Below are 20,659 nucleotides of genomic sequence, written 5' to 3' on the forward strand. Positions count from 1 at the left end.
GCTTCACAGCTCTTCCAGTGAGATGGGCTGGGAGAGGGAAGTGGTTGTTCCTGGGAATGGAAATGTAGTTTGCACGGGTCACAACGTTGGGGCCAGAACCCAGGATGCCCGAAGGCCCCATTACAATGGCTTGAGAGTATGATTCACGAAGAAATCCGGGTTCCAATTGCCCCCTGGACACATGCCGGCGAGATGGTAAGCCCTCCTGTTGGCTGAGGAAACGTGCTTTTCTGCCAGGTGTTCCAAAGAGCAGGTGTAAGGCTCGCACTCGTGTGCAGTCGCGCGGAGGGACCCTCGCCGCTCCTCAGCCTCGGGCTGACCCGCAGGCTTCCGCCCCGCCCTGCTTCGCCGGCAGAGGGTGCCAGGAGGAGGGAGGGTCCCCGGAAGGCCAGCTCCAACCCGACCGCGGGCGCTGCCCCCTCCCCAGTCACGTGGCCTGGTGGGTGGGGACCGACCTGAAGTTAGAGAAATCCCGAGCGATCCCAACTTCTGAGTGCGCCGCGCGTACTACCGAGCCCGGGCTGCGGGCCCGGGGGCTTCGGAAGGAGGCGCGGAGGCGGCAATTTGCGAAGCCAAGCAGCGGCGCGGACGGCGGGATTCGAGGCATGGCCCAGCTGTCCGTGATCCCAGGGTCGGCCACTTCGTGGACTGGTGAGCGGGAGCCTGGGGGCACAGCGGCGGCTAGGGTTTGAGAGGCTGCTACGGCATTGGGCACCACACCCCATCCCGGTCTAGGGGATGCGAACACCCACAACCGAAGGGGATATGGGGTAAAGCGACCGTGGTGGGCACCTGGCGCTTCGGGTCAGTCCCGCCTGCTCCACTGCTCTTGGCCGGCTCTTACCCCGGGTCGGGGTGACGCGGAGATGCTCAGCTGACGTCGACGCTGGGAGCCTCGCGCCGGCCGGGGGCGCTGTGCTGGCTCCGCCCCCCCGCGCGCAGTGGCTGCTCCCCGTGACGTCATGCTCGGCTATAAAGAGCGCGGCGCGCGGTTCTCACGGCGCTGTAGGAGCTCGAGGACCAGGGTGGCTGGGGGTGCGCGAGCGGCGCGGACGCCGGGCCGCGGGAGCTTCAGCAATGTTTTACTCAGGGCTCCTCACCGAGGGCGGCCGCAAGGAGACGGACATGCGGGAGGCGGCGTCGCTGCGGCAGCAGCGCCGGATGAAGCAGGCCGTGCAGTTCATCCACAAGGACAGCGCCGACCTACTGCCCCTGGACGGCCTCAAGAAGCTGGGCTCGTCCAAGGACACGGTGAGCCTCGCGACCGCGCCCTCCTCGGGATCCCCTCGCACGGCGCCGCCCGGGGCCCGCCCATTGCCGCTTGCCGCTCGTCGCTTGCCGCTTTCACTGAGTCACCGCCCGGCCCGCCGCTGCCCTCTGTCTCGCTATTTCTGTTTGGGATTGCTCTCCATCCATCCCCTTGCTTCAGTGCCTCTCAGGATTCCATCGTAGATTTTCTAGCTCCCGCCTCCCCTAGGCTCTGCCTTCTCCCTCGGTGTCTGTTCTAGGTAGAGAAGACCCTGCCCTGCCTTCTCCCCCTCAAGTCGCCTTTCCTTCCCATTATTCGCAGTACGGGTTTTGATCGCAAGGGGCTGGAGCCTCGCAGCCAGGGCAGCCCCACAGGCTGCTTGGCTTGGTCCTATGACCTCCTAGTGGGTGTGAGGAGAGGACGAAGTTGAAAGGGGGGTTTCTTGGCAGTCATGTACCAGGTGACTTCTGTTGAATCCATTCTCCCTATGCAAATCTCCGTTTGATCCTTTGACCTTGCATCCTTTGGTGGGGCAGGAAAAGAAGGGTCGAACGTGAAGGTTTCCTGAACCCCAAACATATCTTCATCGTAGTCATCTCTCCTCCTACCCCACCCCTACCCCCCCAAAATGGGTAGACGGTGGAAGCCAGGCTGCTGCATCTCATTAACTAGCTAATGTGTGGGGCTGGGGCTGGCGCAGGCTTTTTCTAGGAGGTTGGTCTGGGTTCAAAGACCATGCTGCCCTCTAGCTATAGAAAGGGAATGGATGGCCAAGGGTCACTAGTTTATAAAGAACTGTACTATTTGACTCTCGTCCTTCAGCCACTGTGGTGGTGCTGGGCTAAGTTTATGTTTAGCTTTGTAGTTTTATCTGGAGCTGTCTTGTAGTTTACTTGTTTTCTTAAATTTCGTGACCATTTTATTCATTGGGGCAATAATTTATGAAGCATTAATTAAATGTCTTTTAAATAAAATAGGTACTCTAGATTTTTCCCAATATTTTTTTGAGCTTTTGGAATGTTTAATATGGTGGTGGTGGTGGTGGGGCATGCCGCACTGAAATTGCCATTTCCAGCTCAAGAATGACTATTGAGGGCAGAACTTCTGAATCTATTTTTTAAAAAACCCTAATGACACACAGATACCAATACCAGATTTGCCCACCCCATTGTGACAGAGAGTCCTTTTTAGTTATTTATGTGCGGGAAGGTTATCTTGCTCTGTGTTTTCAAAGGTACTTTTCCTGCACAAGTCAGAGGATTGTCAGTCTGATTCATGCTCACTCAGAGTGGTGACTGAAATATATTTCTAGGAAAAAAGATAACTTTCTTTCTTAAACCCTTCTTTCACTTTAAACCAGTCTAGATTTATTTAGCAAATCAGATCCAGGTCTTCTTACATTCAGTCCAAAATAATCCTAGCTCCTGGAAGCCACAGGAACCAATAAAGAAGAAAAGTATTAGGAAAAGAAGTAAAATGTGGAATATTTTTCTTCCCTTGATCCTGGATTTAAGATATGATTGACATTTGGTTGTCCCAAGCTGTTAAGGAGTCTCCTCTCCCTGAGAAACTACTGCTCCATCCTTCTGCGTAGCATTCCTTGTACTACTTCATCCTGTGTAGGAAGAATTCCATCTGCATTTCTGGCTCCAGTCTGTCTCAGTTTAACCGCACTGAAGCTGATAGCAGTAGGCATAGGCTGGAAGAATGAAGCATCCTCAGAAAGGAAGGGATTGCTATGGATGTGACACACGGCAGTTTACTCTGAGACCCTGAACCGTGGTTCACACTTTCCCCATCTCTACCCCTCAATGCCATGGAATTGATATCCCTCTCTCACTGTTCTCACACCTTTATTGGTCAGAAGAGTTAGAACAGATCACAGCCAGGCCAACTGTGGTAGGGCTAGGAGAGCTGTGAGTACTGGAGTGAGGTGGCATGCTGAAGCTCTCCTGGAAGTGATTTTGCTGCCTCAATATAATTTTAGAATAACTTAGAAGGACTCTATCACTTCACTTTATGGACATATCTGGTAATATAGACCAGTGTTGACTCAATTTTTTCACACTGAAGTGAAATTTTGAGGATGCCAAAATTGATTGAAGGGGTATATAGTACAAACTCAATAGGAGGACCAGAATAGGGAGGGGATGGCACCAGAGAGAGACAGGGAAAAGCAAATTAGTTTTAATTGACTGTGGAGTATGTTCCAGTGAGAGGATTGTGGGTTATTTTTTTCCTACTAGTGACCTATATCAGAATGCTATTGCTGGGTTTTCCGAATTATCTACCTTTTTCCAAGATGTTTCTGTAACTTTTGCTGTTTGATACTGGCCTGCCAACTTTTTTTTGATTGTCAGAGAGCACCTGTTGGCAATCAAATGTGGTCTTGTTCTCTTGGCCCCAGGGAAGTACCTTTGCCCTATTCCTGTTTGTGTGTAGTTGGTTGATAGAAAGTCTGCTATGCAAATCAATCGCACACTTAGCTTATTTCTTATGTCTGTCTCTCTTATTTTGTTTATCCGTTCATTTTGTGCTTTTTACCCCCCTAATATGAAGAGCAAGAATAAGAGGTATGAGTAATATTTTATTTGTTATTTTTTTTAAAGTTGATGAAACCAAATAAAAATAAAACTCCACCCTTGGAGTTTCTTTTGTTTTAGCTACCAGGTTCATACATGTTTTTCTCATTGAGGTAAAGTACTTTTTAATTTTTAAAAACAGTCCTGTCATAAGATAATGTGCAGTCTTTCCAATATAATAATATTGTGACCATCTGGCCAAATCCATAGTTGTCTAGCAAAAGAGAGAGTTTTGTGTTCCTGTCTATTATTGATTCTGTTTATAGCCAAATGCTTTAGCAAAACTCACTGGAATTAAGAATGAAGGCCAGGGGAAGGATGGTGGAACACAGCAAAGCCAACTGACCATGAAATGACTAGCCTTGCACTCTGAGTATCTGATCTACCTGATCAGAATCTATCAGAGCAGCCGTGGGTGGTTCCTATAGTTTAGTTATTCATATTGCCCCAAGACATCCATAATGCTATAGGTTTTGGACCAAAGAACTTTGGCACCTTGGAAAAGGAGCATGAAATACTAGTATAACACCAGGATCTGGTGCAAATTGAAAATTTTCAGAGCTGTGATTGTATTCTAATTATAGTGAACATTATTTGAACACTTGCTGTGGTCAGGACACTTGCTAAGTGCTAGAACCACAAATAAAAAGAGAACAAAATTTCTCTGTGGGGAGTTTATAGATTAGAGGGAGGACAGAACAGATTTATTTGTTCTATGACTATTTGTTGAACACTTATTACACATCAGGCAATAATGTAGGCATTCAAGATATAATAGTGAACCAAAACAGAGTTCCTGCCCTTACATTCTTGTTGGGGAGAAGGCAGACAATAAAGACAAGTAAATATATATCAAGTAGTGATAGGTGCTATGGAGAAAACAAACCAGGATATGGGGAATAGGGAGTGGCCAAGGTAGGGTAGATTGGGACCTTGCTATTTTATATAGGGTGGTCCAGGAAGGCCTCTCTGATAAGATTGCATTTTAGGAGACACTGAAGGAAATTAGAGAGCAAAATATCTTGGCAAAGAATGTTCTAGGCAGGAGGAACAGCAAGTGCAAATGCCTAAATTATCAGTGTGCTTGATGTGAGTGAAGAATTATGAGAAGGTCATTCTGACCAGAGCAAAATGAGCAAGAAAGAAGGTGACAGGAGGTAGCATCAGAGAGGTACTGGGAGGCCAAAGTACTTAGGTCATTGTATAGATATTTGGCTTGTAATCCATTATGGAAAGCCAGTATAAGACTGCGCAGAAGGGTGACATGACATGACTTATTTTGTGAAACATTCCTTAGATCACTGTGTGGATCAGGCCATAGAGGGGCAAGAGTAGAAGCCAGGAGACTGATCAGGTGAAAGATGAAGGTGGCTCACAACAGTGTGATAGCAGTGCAGGGACAAGAAAAGATTGGGTTCTGGATATATTTTGAAGGCAGAACTGACAAGTTTACTTGATGGATTGGATTAAGGATCTGAAAGAATGAGAAGCCATGAATGACCTCAAGGTTTTTTATCTAGCAGTTGGAAGAATCAAGTTGTCATTTACTGAAAATTAGGAAAACTACAGGAGAAGCAGATTAGGGATAGAGAATAAGAATTGGGAGGAGAACAAAAAGGAAAAAATTGGGACAACTGTAATTGAATAACAATTATTTTTTAAAAGAATCCAGAATTTGATATTTGAACATGTTAAGTTTGGGATGTCTATTAGTTATTTCAGTTTAGCTGTAGACAGTTCCCAAGAAGGTAAGTAACACCACTGGGAAGCTTATGCTGGTTGCCAAGATGTTACAGTCATTAAATGCTAGAGGAGTTCAGTGGAGGTAGGGATTATTCTGGCCTTGTGTGACAATAGTGATGGAGACCAGTATCTCATTATAGCTTCATCATTCCCTGGTGAGAAAATTGACTATGAGATGGTTTGGATAGGAAGCTGCCTCCATACTATGCCTTATAGAACCTCAGAGTAAGATGAACTTACTTACAGGTTATCTGGTCCAATTCACTGCCTAAATGTGGAATCCTTTCTAACCAAAATACAGCCTGCCATGGCAGCTGAGAAACCACCATCTCAGACCAATCTGCAAGCAGGTAACCATCAGGATAAGGCTGTTCTCTTTGAAATAGTGTATCCATTGGATCACAAGGCAAAGGCGAAGAGACAGAACACAGAAGGCCTGGGGCAATGTGACAGCCTGCCTTACGTAGGTTCCCATGTGTTTTTGAGCAACTGCAAGCCCAAAGTCAATCTGTCTATATTCCCATGGGGTAGAATGGGTCACATGTTGTATATTCAGCTAGTAAACAAAAAGAGGAGGTATAGATATGAGTGCCCTTTTACATTTCCAAGGTCAGATAAAGACATGTATATTGGGCTTGAAGTTAAAGTAGATCAGGAGTCCATGTTTATCTGCAGAGTAGAATGATTTCATGCTCTTTTAGTGGCAAAAATTGAATGGTAATCAGGCGAGCATAAGAATTTAATGTATATACACATACATACACTTACTAACATTTGAGTGCTCATATAGACCACGTCATTTAATCTTCACAAAAGTACTACAAGGTACTTACTAACTTGAACTCAGCTCTGTCTGACTCCAAAGCATATATTTTAAATACTACTCCAAGTCAGGCATTGGCAAACTTTGTCTGTAAAGGACCAGATAGTAACTTCTTCTTTTTTTTTTTGGCTTTATAGGCTGAACAGTCTGTCTCAGCTACTCAATTCTGCTATTGTTGTGCAAAAGCAGCCATAAACAGTTTATGAGTTTTATTTACAAAAACAGGAACAGAATGGATTTGGTTTAGGGGCTGTATTGGCTAAGAGATAGGGACCCCTATTTCTAAGTGGTTATAACTGTGGTTCTGTTGCTAGCTAGAAACCTTGGGGTAAATGCTACAAAGAGGGCAGACTTCTGTCGTCCTCCCTATTTTCCACTCTGGTCCATTCTGTGGACCACAAAATTCCATTAGTTTGATTCTTTCTGGGTTCAGTGCAGCATAGGTAAAGGGATTGAGAAAGTAGCCTTTGAAGTTCTTGTTCAAATCGTGATTGTGCGGCATCCTGCAATATAATTTATTTCCTTTCCCCTCACTTTCTTCCCACCTACAGCTTCATTAGAAGAGATGTTTAAGCAAACTGTATGCCAGATTGAGGAACCTCAGCTATTTCCACCCAGAAAACAGCACTGCCCACAGAGCCCATTTCCTTCAGAAGCCCTTGATGATGATGGCGACAGCACATTTGAGCTCTCCTGATTAGAGTTTAGATGCCTGAACCCTGGTTAGGGTTTAGCAGCAACATTTCAGAAAGCAGTAGAGAACCAGGGACTGCTTAGGTTAGTAGTTGTCTTCTTGAGCTAAAGCATAAAGAAGGATTCATATCAGGAGGATGACTTGAGAATTATGTCCAAAAGGCCCTCAAGAGTACCTGCAGCACCTGCCAAGCTAATTGCTAGTGTGTATCTTGAAGGATGTCAGGAAAGTGGAAGACAATATTTCAACAAACATAAAAATAAACCTCTTAAGCAAATTTACAAAGCAACAAAGAGCGGGAACTCAAATAGTACCAACTGTGTAATATACTTGAACTGAAGGGATTCTGAAAGAAAGAACTAAATGATTGTAATCAAGAAAGGCTTTCTGAAGACGTAAAGGGTAGAGATCAATTTGTTTATTACTGTGTCAAGAGTTGGGGATATAGCTGCCCTTGTGGAATTAACACTCTAGTTGGGGGAATGAGATAGTAAACAAGTAAATAAGAAACTTTTTGATTAATTGGTTTTATCATTACCTATTGATTTTTTTATTATAATAGATGAAGTTTTGATTCTTTTACACCTCCCCATCATGTCCCTCTCCTATTATACCAATATTCTGTTAAATAACTGTTTTTGGGCCAAATCAGCATTTACTGCTTACATTATTACGACTACGTTCATATTATTCACAGTTGGGTCAAATAATATATTATATATTTTCTCATACACATTTATTTTTCTCAAACTTACTAAAATTATCTAGTTATTTATTCATTCAATTTTCTATGTAAAATTTAAATCTACTTCAAATACCTTAAAACTGAAGATGGCCTAGCAGGTTCATTTGTTTTTTTCTATTTTTTTTTTTTTTTTTTCTTGGAGACATTCTTCCTGGAGCCCTTTATCTTCCCACTTCATTTTGGACTGGTCACTCTCAAGACCTGCTACATAACGTATATTGTCGACTTTTCCTTCATCACCATTTTCAGAATTTCCTTTGCCTGTTTTCTCTATTGGATCCTTTATTTCTTGGATCCTATGCTCCCTCCGCCCCCTTGTTCATTGATTTCTCTTGCTTTGGTGGAACATATTCTTCAGGAGCTTCTTGAGGATGTATGGGAAGTACCTGCTGAGTCTTGACTGATAGTTTGGTTAGGTTTAGAAATTATGTACTGTCAGGTTTTTAAAAAGCATTATTTAATTGCCTTTTAGCTTCCATTATTACCATTGAGCAGTCCTATGCCATTCTGGTCCCTAATCCTTTGTATTTGGATCATCTTCTCTTTGGAAGCTTTTAGAATCTTTGTAATCTATAATACTTCAGAAACTCATAGTGACATGAAATCTCGGTGTGGATCTATTTTTCTTTCATTATGTGAGGCTCAGTTGGGTACTTTCAATCTTTAAACTCAGAGTCTTTGGTTCTGGTTTAGTATGCTACGCCATCCTTATTCTTAGTTGTTTTAGAAATCTGACAATGCATAATTTCTAAGCCTAGCTGAAATGTCATCCAAACAGTTTTTTGATATACTCTTAGAAAAAGTATAAACTTGTGGCATTCTTCCCAGTTGTCTGGGTCAAGTGGGAGTCTTAAGCAGGCTTTACACTAATCTATTTCCTACATTAATTGTAACCCTCCAACTATAGAGGTTGTAATACCTCTAGCGCCACACCCTTTCCAGGGTTTTAGTCTGAGTAGGAAAAATGCTTTTACAGCTAGACCCTAGAATATATAATAGCTCAAACTAAATAGTTTATTTTTTCTTAAGTAACAATACTAATGGAAAGGTCAGTCCTCCCATGTAGTCATTTAGGGACCCAGGCTGACAGTGACTCTTGTGTCTTTAACATGTGACCTTCAAGAAGGTCACCCTAGAGGTCATCTCCATTTCAACCAATCAGAAGAGGAAAAGACTATGGAGGAGTATGTATAGGAGATTTTCACGGGCCAGGTCTAGAAGTGGCGCATGTCACTTCTACCCATATTCTGTTTGCTAGAACTCAGTCATGTGGGCATGCCCAGCTGCGGGAAGGCTGGGAAACATAATCTAGGTATCTGTCCAGCTAGAAGAGGAGAACATGGGTTTTGATGAGCAGCTGGCCGTCTCTACCACTCGTGTTCTGTGAAGTAGAATGTAACTCACTAAGCTTTCTCTAGTCTAGGGTATTTACCGCTTTTCTGTCTGCCTTCCAGATTCCAAAATTTGGTCAGCACGTCTCTTTTTTGTTGTTTTCTTCACTATTCTTTTTGTTTTTCTAGGTTTAGTCATTTCTTATTCCTTGACTATCATTTTAGTGAAATTTTGGTTCAGAGAAGAAGTAAATGTGCAGTTATACTGTCATTGAAAACATGCAGGCATAATAAAATGACCACAGAAATACATCTCTGAGGTTCATGTGGGCTTACAGGCTGTGAATTTTCAACTCTCGAACTATGAATATGCTATGAATACTTTTAGTTATGAAAATAAATGAGAATTATATGTACTGACAGAAATACCTTTCATATGTTAAACAAGAACAGAAAATTTTAGAACAGTATTATAGTATGATCCTATTTGTATATGTTTGTGACTGTATTAAAAATTATTTAGCCCTGGCTGCTGTGGCTCAGTGGATTGAGCGTCGGCCTGTGAACCAAGTGTCACCGGCACTTTGATTCCCAGTCAGGGCATATGACTACGTTGCAGGTCAGGTCCCCAGTTGGGGGCGCGAGTGAGAGGCAACCACACAGTGATGTTTCTCTCCCTCCCTTTCTCCTTTCCCATCTCTCTAAAAATAAATAAACAAACAAACAAATAAGTTTTTAAAAAGTTGCAAAAATAACATTTAAAGGATATACTTCTCAATTCAATGGTTGTTATTTGTAAGCAGGGGTTGAGAGGTTAGGGAGCCTTTTTATTAAATTTTATATACTTCTGTGATATGTGCATATTTTACATTAAGCATGTATTGTGTTTGAACCTTCTTTGGTTACTAAAAAAAAGGACAAATAAAGGAATACAGTCATCTCTTGGTATCTGGGGAATTGGTTCCAGCCCCACCCCAATACTAAAATTCACAGATGCTCAATTCTTTTATTTAAAATGTGGTACTATTTGTATATAGGCTACAGCTTGATATGCCTACACATCACTTGATTCAGTGTAGACCTCACATGTGGCAAATTCAAGTTTTGCTTTTTGAGACGTTTTGAGATTTTTTTTCTTTTCTGCTTATTTTTAGTCCATATTTGATTGAATCTGCAGATGCTAAGCCTATGGCTGTGGAGTGCTGACTGTAGTCAGCAGGACCAAAGGCCCTAGTGTAGCCAAGTAAAATGAAGGCCGAAAAATATCTACCAGATTTGTAAATTAGGAGGTTGTTACTGGTGCTATGGGATCAAAAGTAACTTAGTGAAGAAAATACAGGTTATCAGGAACCAGACAGTGATTTCGGCTTTTCTTTAGAAAGACCACTCAAGATCAAGGGCTTGACTAGAGAGGGGTGTAGAGTCGAGGAGACAAGGTCTGAGGTTTTTTTTCCCCAATATATGAGAACTTGGAGCCTGTGGAGGAAAGGTCCAGTAGGAAGGGAGGAAAATTCAAAAGAGAGACAGCTTCAAGGAAAATAATTTTAGAATGTTCCTCATTTGCTTCATCTGTCCACTGATGATTAGACTCCCCTGCAAGATTAAGAGTAACCAGATAAAGTGCTGTTCAGCAAACTGATGTATATAATAGAAGGAAAGCCCCACATTTTCTCTGAGGAGGGCTTTGAGTAGATGGCCTTTAAAACCCTGTGTAATTTTCAGTTCTGCACAGTCAAGTGACCTGAGTTGGTCCTACTAAGCATGGACTTGACAGAAGCACACACCCTGCTTTAGTATGACCTGAGTGAGGAATCCAGGCTTATTAGTGAGAGAGATAAGAATGAAGAGTTTCCATTTCTTTTGAGGAGCAAACCATTCTCCCAGTGGCACATCAGGAAATCTGACCGAGTTAGCACTTCCTCTAGCTCCTTATCAATTTAAGAAGCTTATTTTCTTTAAACTGCCTCTTTCTCTCCTTTTCTCAAGAATACTAATTTAGAATCTGTTTTGCCAAGAATAAGTGTATTTTGGGAATACATTTCTTTGCCTCACCAGGGTTACAGTGAGTCATGGCTCTGACTCCATTCTTCCCCCTTCCCTCAGAAAGTTCCAAGCTCTGGGCTTCTAAGAGTGACTCTCTTCCCCTTAGAATTAGGGTGCCTTCTGGTATGTATTACATAGAAACTTAGGGTTAGACGCTATAGTTGGAGGGATTTTGGATGATAATATAAACTGGTAATAAGATGCTTTGTGTAGAAATTTCTCAGGTCAATAACTTCTTATCAAGAGGCAGCTTATAGTTTGGGTAGAAACAGTACTAGAGCCTGGACATACCTGCCGTGAGAACTCTCTCCTAAGCTCAAAGAGCAGACTTGACATCACATTCCTCATTCTGCTTTCTAACAGGAGGCATCTGACACAGACATAAGGTCAAATTAAGTCCCCTTCTTCTTGGTCAGTCTCTGCCCCTTTTATACTCCCACGTTTTGGCCCATTGAAGAGAGGGGAATGGATGACAAGCATATGGCAGGAGCTGTCTTATACTTCTTGAGATTTAGAAGATGCCAGTAAGGATGATTCCTGTGGATTCTGCCACATACGAAAGTGTGTCTCCTGAGAGGGTTGCTCAGAAGGTCTGAATTCCTGTCTTCCCACCCCACCCACCCATGGGTAACTCAGCCCTCAGGCCACTAATGCATATATGTATGGACTGGGTCCAAAAGTAAGACTGTAAGGGAGTGACACTTGAAATAGAAATAGGCAGAGCATCTGAACACCAGTCCTAGGTAGGTTTCTTCAGTCTGTGAAAATAGCTGCCCCTTCTGTAAGTCACCTGGAAGGTACCCCTATTCCACATAAAGTAAGACCACTTTTCTTTTGAAGTGCCCTTGTAAGGGTTGGTCCAAATCACAAGGGTTCTTCAGTTCTCTTTAGCCATTGACTATTCATTGGCCCTAGCTGCAATTTGTAGTGTCCTGCCTTGCTCTTTTCATTCAGGGTGGCCTACTGCAAAGTGGTGTATAGTACCTGCTCTGACAATACCAATGAAGTCCCTACTTGAAGGAAGAATAAATAAGAAGCAAAAGTAGAGTTCAGTTATGTGAGGCACCTTCATTATTTCAGTGGCACCTGTGGGACAGTAGGAAAGGAGAAAATGATTTGTTGGTAAGAAGCCTTTGCTTTCTCTTCTTCAAGCAACCACATAACATTCTGCAGAGGCGTCTCATGGAAAGCAACCTGTCTAAGCTCCGAAGCAGTCGTGTCCCTTGGGCCTCTAAGACCAACAAACTCAATCAGGCGAAGTCTGAAGGACTGAAGAGGTCTGAGGATGATGACATGATTTTGGTTTCTTGCCAGGTAATGTTCTGAGAACAGCTTTTCCATGGTTTTCTGGCAAGTAGGATTTGGACTTATTATGATCCCAGTAGTGAGTTTCTCACCTCCAAATTGTAGCATATGGGTCTTACCATAGAATTAATAATGAGTTTCAAGGGGGGCACTCCATGCAACACAGAAAGTGTATGCAATATTTTGTATGCATGTGTATCCTTATGGAAAAAAAGGACCAAAACGTTAATCAGATTTGCATAGGGCTATGTGATGCGCGCACACGCACACACACACATGCACACACACACAAGATCTACTTAATATATAGAATGAAACACTCAAATTCCTTTGGGATCTTCTGTCAGCTCTAGGTTCAGCAGGAAAAGGCCCCTCAAAGGAGACTCAGCAGTGGGTAAAGCTGGGACACTACCAATCTATATGGTGAAGATGTTCTCCAACCCTACCTTTTGTAATGACATCTGCTGCTTGCTCTCTGGATCTCCCTTCCTTTGCTCCTGTTGAACAGTGTGTTTCCTCTCCACAGTGTGCTGGGAAGGATGTGAAAGCCCTGATTGACACAGGCTGTCAATATAATCTCATCTCCTCAGCCTGTGTGTATAGACTGGGGTAAGTGGCTACTTGTACGGTGTGGAATTCAGATGCTAATCACTCTTTGCCTAAATCTGTTTTGAGGTTAAAGATGGTGAGGGTCTCCACAGGGGCTCCAAGAGAAGTGTGCAGAGCTCAAATATCAGCTGGATCCAGTCCTTAGTAGAGGGACACAGTGAGGGTCCTCAGGCACCTGGGAGAAATCAGTGAGCCAGGAAAGCCTCAGGCTTTCCATTAATTCCCACCTATTAAGTTTTACAGAAAGACCATTGGGTTCTGGAATGTGAGAATGTGAGATCCTTGGCTCATTGTGTGCCATGCCCTGATACCTGATTTGTGTCCTGCCCAGACAGCAGATTACAAGGAGCTGTCCTGTTGGTATAACCTTGCTGAGTAAAAGCAGGGAATGTGGTTGGCTTTAGCTTATTCAGGGTCCTTCTGGAGGTCACACTGCCTGTCCCAAGAAACATCAATCTGAACTTGAAATAGGACTGCTATTGCTGCCAGGCCTGAATCATCATAGAGGCCATTAACCAAAAGTTTCTTAGTGTTTTTCTCTCTGTGAAGAACATGTAAAATGAGATCATACTGTTGGGTATTGAGTGTGAGAGGCAGATACCCCATGTCTTCAGTTCTCTAACAGCTGGTAATGGGTTCTCGCTCTTTCAGTCAGAGAAAGCCATTTTATAGCCTTCCTCTTTTTGACTCAATCTATACTTTCATTTCTTCTTCTTCCTTCCAAAGTACCAGAGGGGCCCTGAAATCTAGCCCAGAATTGGGAGGATCAACCCAACATTCTTTTCTCTTCTATGTCCCTAAGTACAACAAATCATTACCTAGCCCAAATCTCTGCATTGACATGATCACTAGGGTAGATATAATGGCCCATTTTAAACTACTTTCAAGATGTTCATGTTCTTAGGTAGGGCTTGCACGAGACTTGATTGTGTAATCTGACCTCTGCTACATGATCTGTTCTTTCTTATTTCTACCCAGTCCTCAACGTACACCATCACCATGACTCTTTGAAGCTGCCTCTATGGGTTTTGTGCATTGCTATGCAGGGGGTGGGGTAGGGGACTCCAGGGCACAAGTGCTCTTGTGGGAAGAACCCTGGGCTTTATAATGTGGTGAAGAGATGAGATAAAGTGCAACATGATGGTTCCAGAAAGACTAATAATGTGCTGGTACATAATTAGGCAGCAGACTGCCATGACTCCGGAGGAATTAATAACCATCTGTAAAGCTGCAATTATTTTCCTTTTGGATGGGCTGTAACACCAAAAGAGAGGAAATGGAGTAAAGCAGAAGTATGGCACAGAAAGTCCATAATTAAGTATTTCTCCACCAACCCATAATAGTTCGGGTGCTAGCTGTTCCGATCACATTACATAACTGTGAACCGTTTTTGCTGTTTCCTTCCTTCCTCCTCTGCACAGACAAGTTAAATTAATTGGGACTTTCTCCATGATAGTCCTTACTGATACCTATATCAACAAATTTACTGACACTAAACTTATAGCCTAAGTGATGAGAGTAGACTGAAATAAAAAAGACATAGAGAAAATCAGACATTGAACAATGTACCCTCTAAAATTAGGATTGATCTGCCCTCTGAGATCTGCTATCCACAGATGGATAAAGGGACATGCTAACTAAACCTCCTTGCACATGAGTGGGGATGTTAGGGTGCAGAATAGGATTCTCCGAGTGTGTCAACTCTTATCTGTTACCAGCCCACATAGTGGCGTATCTCTTTATGAACAGGAACTGAATTTTAATTTTTCATATACCTTGGCATGTTTAGGACAAAGTGCTAAAACAAGAAGTGTAGACTGGCTAGCACTTTTTTTGTAAATTAATCCCAGGAAATCCCTGGAAAATTCTGACCATGGGTCAGAAGGTAGACATTGCCAGATTCCATCAGAAACCTCTACCAAAGGGATTCTGGTATCTTCTGCTCTGGTACAGACTCAAGGAGCATGTCAGATCTCACAAGCATGAAGGAGAGAAGCTTTCTCTACCCCGGCATTTGAAAGTAGTGGGCCAGATTGAGCACCTAGTGATCACATTGGGCTCCCTCCACTTGGACTGCCCAGCAGCTGTGGTTGGTGAGTAAAATTGGGGACTGGACCTATGGGCCGTAATGTAAATTCTCTTCCTACTTCTAAACCCTCATGGGACCTCATGCCTGTAAATATTGATTTCTTCAAAATCCCAGGTTTTTACTTTTCTGTACTACAGATTTTGTCCCAATTTTTACTCTCCGAAGTACCAGTTGGACCCTAGGCTACATTCAAGGCAATTTGAGAATTACTCTTGAAAAAAAGAGGGGTGGGTCAAGACAACAAACATTTTGTGTGCCAGTGAAAGTGGCATCGCAGAGCTTCCCATGAGCTACTTAGTTTGAGGTAGAGGGCAACATCCTCTTACTCCTTTGGCATAAATACTGTGATAATTTCCCGCCATCTCATACTTTACCTCATGTACTCTATTCTAAACTACTCTTAAGTTCATGGTTTTTATTTAAAATTAAAAAGACCTGGGTTTGCCCTGGCTGGGTGGTTCAGTTGGTTGGAGAGTCGTCCCATACACCAAAAGGCTGCGGGTTCAATTCCCGGTCAGAGCACATACCTAGGTTGCAGGTTCGATCCCTAGTCAGGGCACATATGGGAGGAAACCGATTGATGCTTCTCTTTCACATCGATGTTTCTTTCCCTCTCCCTCTCTCCCTTCCTCTCTCTAAAATCAATAAATATATCCTCAGGTGAGGATTTAAAAAAAAAACAGACCTGGGTTTGAATCTTGGTTCTATTGACTTTTCACTATAATGATCTGGGAAAATTACTTAAAATAATAAATGCACAACAGATGTTTATTAGATGAATGGAACAGATATTTATTGGATGGATGGATGGTTGGTTGGATGGAAACTAATGGTGATAAGGGAAACTTCTAAATCAGTATGGAAATGGCTGAATTTTAATTTTTTTTTTTTTTTATTAGAGGACAATGAGAAAAACTTGTCCCTTGGTCTCCAGACTCTCCGATCCCTGAAGGTAAGATTGGTTCTACTTTCCCTTTGATACTTCCTCTCTGAGGAAGGGTCATCATATATGGATACCAACAAAGTGAGATCATTAATAGTAACGACTGATTCTCCTTTGTTTTCAGTGCATCATAAACTTGGATAAGCACCAGCTGATCATGGGGAAAACAGACAAAGAAGAAATCCCTTTTGTGGAGACAGTTTCCTTGAATGAAGACAAGTGAGTGTCCAAATGGGTCAGATCACGTCAACTCCATTTGCCATTAACCAGAGGGGCTCTCATACAGGATATTGGGTTGTATTCTGCCTTTGGCCTTCAGTCACTCCACAGACACACCCTTCCCCACCCCCACATTTCACTACCTTACAGAACTCTCCAGCTCACATTTCAGAATGAGTAGTGATGATACTGCACAGAGTAGTGGAGAAAATGAGTAGCTTTTAAACTAAACTTGTACTTGCCTTCCTAACTTCTTTGAATTTAATATCCTTTTTTCTGTTTCTTTCTCATTTCAGCACTTCAGAAGCATAACTACAGCCTACAGCATGTCTGCATATATGCACACACACTAGGTTGACAGATTAAGAAAACTGGGTTTGAACCAAATGCAGTAGCAACTTGCTGTGGACCAAGTCCTTTTCTCTAATAGAAGCTACAGGGGCTCTTTCCCACCCAGACCTCTCTAGACTTTAGTCTGTGCTTAGAGATCTTGTCTGGTTATAGCCATTGTTTTCTACTCCTTTGACCACTTAATTTATAGACCTTTTGACACTGCCAGGTCTCACTTGTGGCCCATTTCTCTGCTTCTTCCAGGAATTTGCTTTTATTAGTCAACTCTAGGGGCTGCCAGGTTCTATTTCTCCATAAGCATACTTGCTACTTTTCCTATTGCTAAAATGTATGTTAAACAGGAACCTGACCTTTATCTCCTTTCAGTTGTTTCAGAGAGGTGCAGGATATGTCTCAGAATTAATATTTCTTCTAATTCATTTATTGATTTCTCAAGTATGAATAGATCTGAAATCTGAAAGAGCCCAGAGAGATCATCTAATTCAACCCTTTCATTTAAAGGTCCAGAGAGGCAAGGGAATTATCTAAGCTCATATACAGAGTCAGTTGCAGAAGGGACCTAGAACTCAGAACTGACAAGCCCAGGCTGCGTTCATCCCCCCAAGCTATTTCATTTATCTTCAGGACTTGAGAGGAAGATGAAGAGATGAGATTTTGTAAAAAGGCAGAGTAGGGGAAGAATGTGCTTTGGGGATGGATGCAAGGAGGGTCTGGGTATCCCTCTCCTGTGAGCTAAGCCCACTAAAATTCCCCTTCCCCAAATTGTCACATTTAGGCCCTTGTCTTGGTGCCGGAGAGCTGAGGTTACAAAGCTCAATGAGATGGTCTTTCACCTTGAACTTCTTGGAGGGGAGGATGGGAAAGAACCACAGACAGAAGAACATTAATTATTCTCTGAGATGGAATTGAAGGCTTCTGTAAATAATCTGGGTGTTATTGTTAGACATTAATACTCCCAAGATCCAGTCACTATCACTGCATAGCCTGTTGTTTGTCTGCCATGGGCTGGAGTAGCTGAGAACAGTAGGGAAAGAAGGTGAAAAAACCTAGAGCAGGTCCAGAATGGAAGGGAGGACTAGACAGAATCAGTTGGTGGGAAGGCCTATACAGGGAAATTTTTCTGGTATGGTCAGGAAGGAATCTTTCAGGCAGGGAATTGAGGTTTAGAAACTCTGTCCTAGTATGAGGAAAGAGGCAAGGCAGGAGCTGGCAGTGTTAAGGAAAACTTTTTCTGACTGCCCAATATTTCCTGACCCCTCTCAAAGAGTTGAAGATCATAGCTACTTCTTGAAGCTTTTTGTTGGGGGTGTCAACTTGGGCACAGAGGTACCTGTAATGGCACTTCCTCTTCATTTTGGTCATAGGAGTGCCTGGAGAAGTCAGAAGAATAGCCAGCTGCGGGTATCCTTTTAGGAGATTCCAAGGTCTACCCTTGATTCATAGCATTAGTGCCCAGAGTGTTTAAAGGATCCCACTTTAAACTTTACCAGGTCCTGCCTACAGTCTCATCTAGTGTTCAGCTGCTGTCCCTACCAAACAGCTCTTTGGGACTCTGAATGTTTGGGGATCCCAGGTTACCAGCCTTTATTGCCCCCTCTATCTCTACCCCATTTTCTTACCTTAGAGGGGCTGTGCCTTTCCATTGAGGCCTCTGCTCTCCTCCCCTATCTGTCATGGCAGCACTTTGGCCAGCTTCTTATCCTAGGACTTAGTTGAAATACTTCACCCTTTCCTTCCCTAGTTGAAAGTTCCACTCTGAGCCTTGACTCTTGGCCACCAGTGAGGCTTGTTGGAAATTCCTTGGCCTGGTTTATCCTTATATAGATTCCCTGTGGACCAACGAGACCAGGAACTCTCCGGTGGTAGAAAGATGTGACTGATTCTGGCCCTTTGAGTTCAGGATTATATGGTGTCAGGGGGAAGACATGACCTTTAGTGATTTTTCTGGCCTCTGAGAATTAGTCTGGTTTCCTGATTTTAGAATAGAAACCATTGGGGCAATTTGAGCTTAGGGTATCATAACCTCCATGCAATCAAATAATTGGAATTTACTAACCAAATAATTATGCTTTAAACCTCAGGCTTCATAGAGGAATCTTAAAATGTCTAAAGACAGTTATGGAAAATCCTGAGCTTCATTAATCTTTAAATGCTGTGAGGTTGATTACTCTGGTAGCACATATGTCCTTGATATTCATTAGTGAGCACTTGGATCTACTTTTGGGGGGCTGGTAAGTAAGCAGGTAAGGTCGGTTCTTCACAGAATCCTAGAAAATTCTCTCTGGCACCTCTGATTCAGTGTACAGGAGGAAAGCATCCACCTAGGTCACAGTTCTGAAGATAGGCAGTAGCAAGAAGTAACCCTTAGAACTGGTACCCCTCTCCTTCCTTATTAGATGTCCATCTCAGATACAAGAAGTTTGGAAAAGACTGTTTTTGTCATTTGGTATTTCTATGCCTGACTTATTTGAGGAACAGATGTTTTCTGGCTTTTGTATTTCCTTGCCCTGCACAGAACCCATCTGGTAAGATTTTCTATTCCTTAGCTCAAAGCGTCTATAGAATGATTGCTCGGTATGTCAGCTGTCCTCACTCTTGTGTAATAGAAATGTCTTTCCAGGTTGGGGACATGGAGGAGACAAACTGGATTCCTCCCCGCCTTTGTTGCATTAGCACTTTATCTGCTCAGTGTTCTTGGCTGTGTTGGATTTATTTGTGAGATTGATGTAAAAATAAAGTGAAGTCTTCCCCTCTATGTGCTTGTCTGACAAAGTGTCTGCGCCAATGCCCCTGGAGGGTGGGGAAGCCCGGGAACAGCCTAACGGCATCAGTGTTTGTCTCATAGTGTTTTCTGAACTCAAGGCCTGGTTGTCCTCATTTCCTCTATTGCTACTGGCGCCCTTCAGCTCTCCCTCTTACTGGCTGTGTGTCCTCAGGCAAATTAATGAACCTCTCTGAGCTTGGTTTTGTAATCTATAAAACAACTGATAATAGTACTTACTTTATAGTCTCAAATGATATAATCCACATAAAGTGGTTGGCATATGGTGTTCCCTCAAAGCTTTTTTTTTTTAAGATTCTATTTTTATTTATTTTTAAAAGAGAGAAGAAAGAAGGGAGAAAGAAACATCAGTTGGTTGCCTCTTGCACGCCCCCAACTGGGGACCTGGCCCACAACCCAGGCATGTGCCCTGACCAGGAATCAAACCAGCAACCCTTTTGATTGGCAGGCTGGTGCTCAATCCATGGAGTCACACCAGCAGGGGCTCCCTCAAAGCTTTAATTGTATTTGAGAACAAACTTTTATGGTGGCTCATCAGTATGAGAACACTTATCTTCTAGACAAGGATTTGTTTATTTTTTTCAAACAAATAGAAAAGGCTTGGGAAGGGGAAGAGTTCAGTGAACCTTAATATATAGTTAAAGCCATTATCTAAATGACATTACAAATAAATGCATTTTACAGATGATAAAAACTTTAAGCATTAATATTTTAAGTATTTAAACAGTATGAGTAGTCAACAAGAAATAATTTTAACTATGACAGTGATTATCATAATCTAGAATTATGGTTCTATTGCTACTCAGATGACTATCATTCTAAATGTTAAAAATGTAAAAAGACTTGCCCAATCTGATTCTTAAGCAATGAAGGACAGAATCAAGATTCATAATCATCTTAATAGAATGAAACCAGCAATATTAAATTTTAACAAAGTTTAAAAAAATACATTTTGACTTTCGAAAATGAATCAAAGTGAGAGAGAAGTTGGATTAAGAAAAGTGAAGATGATGTTGGTGTTTTAGCTGATTAATCTGTGAAAGTATAATATAAGGACTGTGTGTGGAGATGTTATTTGCAAGCCAGGGACATGTATATAAATATGTGGAGCATCCAGAAAAGGACACTGGCAATGTAATTATTTTTAGAGC

At 42.6% G+C, this 20,659-nt stretch overlaps 1 protein-coding gene across 1 annotated transcript; it reads left to right on the forward strand.

Moving 5' to 3' along the window:
- Positions 1-988: 988 nt before the first annotated feature.
- NRIP3 (nuclear receptor interacting protein 3) lies at positions 989-19,481 on the forward strand. Its single transcript, XM_090267656.1, has 7 exons — positions 989-1,251; positions 12,363-12,524; positions 13,042-13,124; positions 15,078-15,217; positions 16,113-16,165; positions 16,281-16,375; positions 16,672-19,481. The coding sequence occupies exons 1-7, from the start codon at positions 1,078-1,080 to the stop codon at positions 16,685-16,687; spliced, it is 723 nt and encodes a 240-aa protein (XP_090123782.1). The 5' UTR covers positions 989-1,077; the 3' UTR covers positions 16,688-19,481.
- Positions 19,482-20,659: the final 1,178 nt, after the last annotated feature.

Source organism: Furipterus horrens, unplaced genomic scaffold (assembly GCF_987537825.1).
Source record: "Furipterus horrens unplaced genomic scaffold, mFurHor1.1.pri manual_scaffold_2, whole genome shotgun sequence".
In the NCBI taxonomy this organism is placed as follows: domain Eukaryota; kingdom Metazoa; phylum Chordata; class Mammalia; order Chiroptera; family Furipteridae; genus Furipterus; species Furipterus horrens.

Coding starts and splice junctions, on each gene's coding strand:
- NRIP3 (XM_090267656.1), top strand. CDS start 1,078: ATGTTTTACTCAGGGCTCCTCACCGAGGGCGGCCGCAAGGAGACGGAC. Junction 13,125..15,077: donor GCCTGTGTGTATAGACTGGG/GTAAGTGGCTAC, acceptor GCTCTGGTACAG/ACTCAAGGAGCATGTCAGAT. Junction 16,166..16,280: donor AGACTCTCCGATCCCTGAAG/GTAAGATTGGTT, acceptor CTTTGTTTTCAG/TGCATCATAAACTTGGATAA.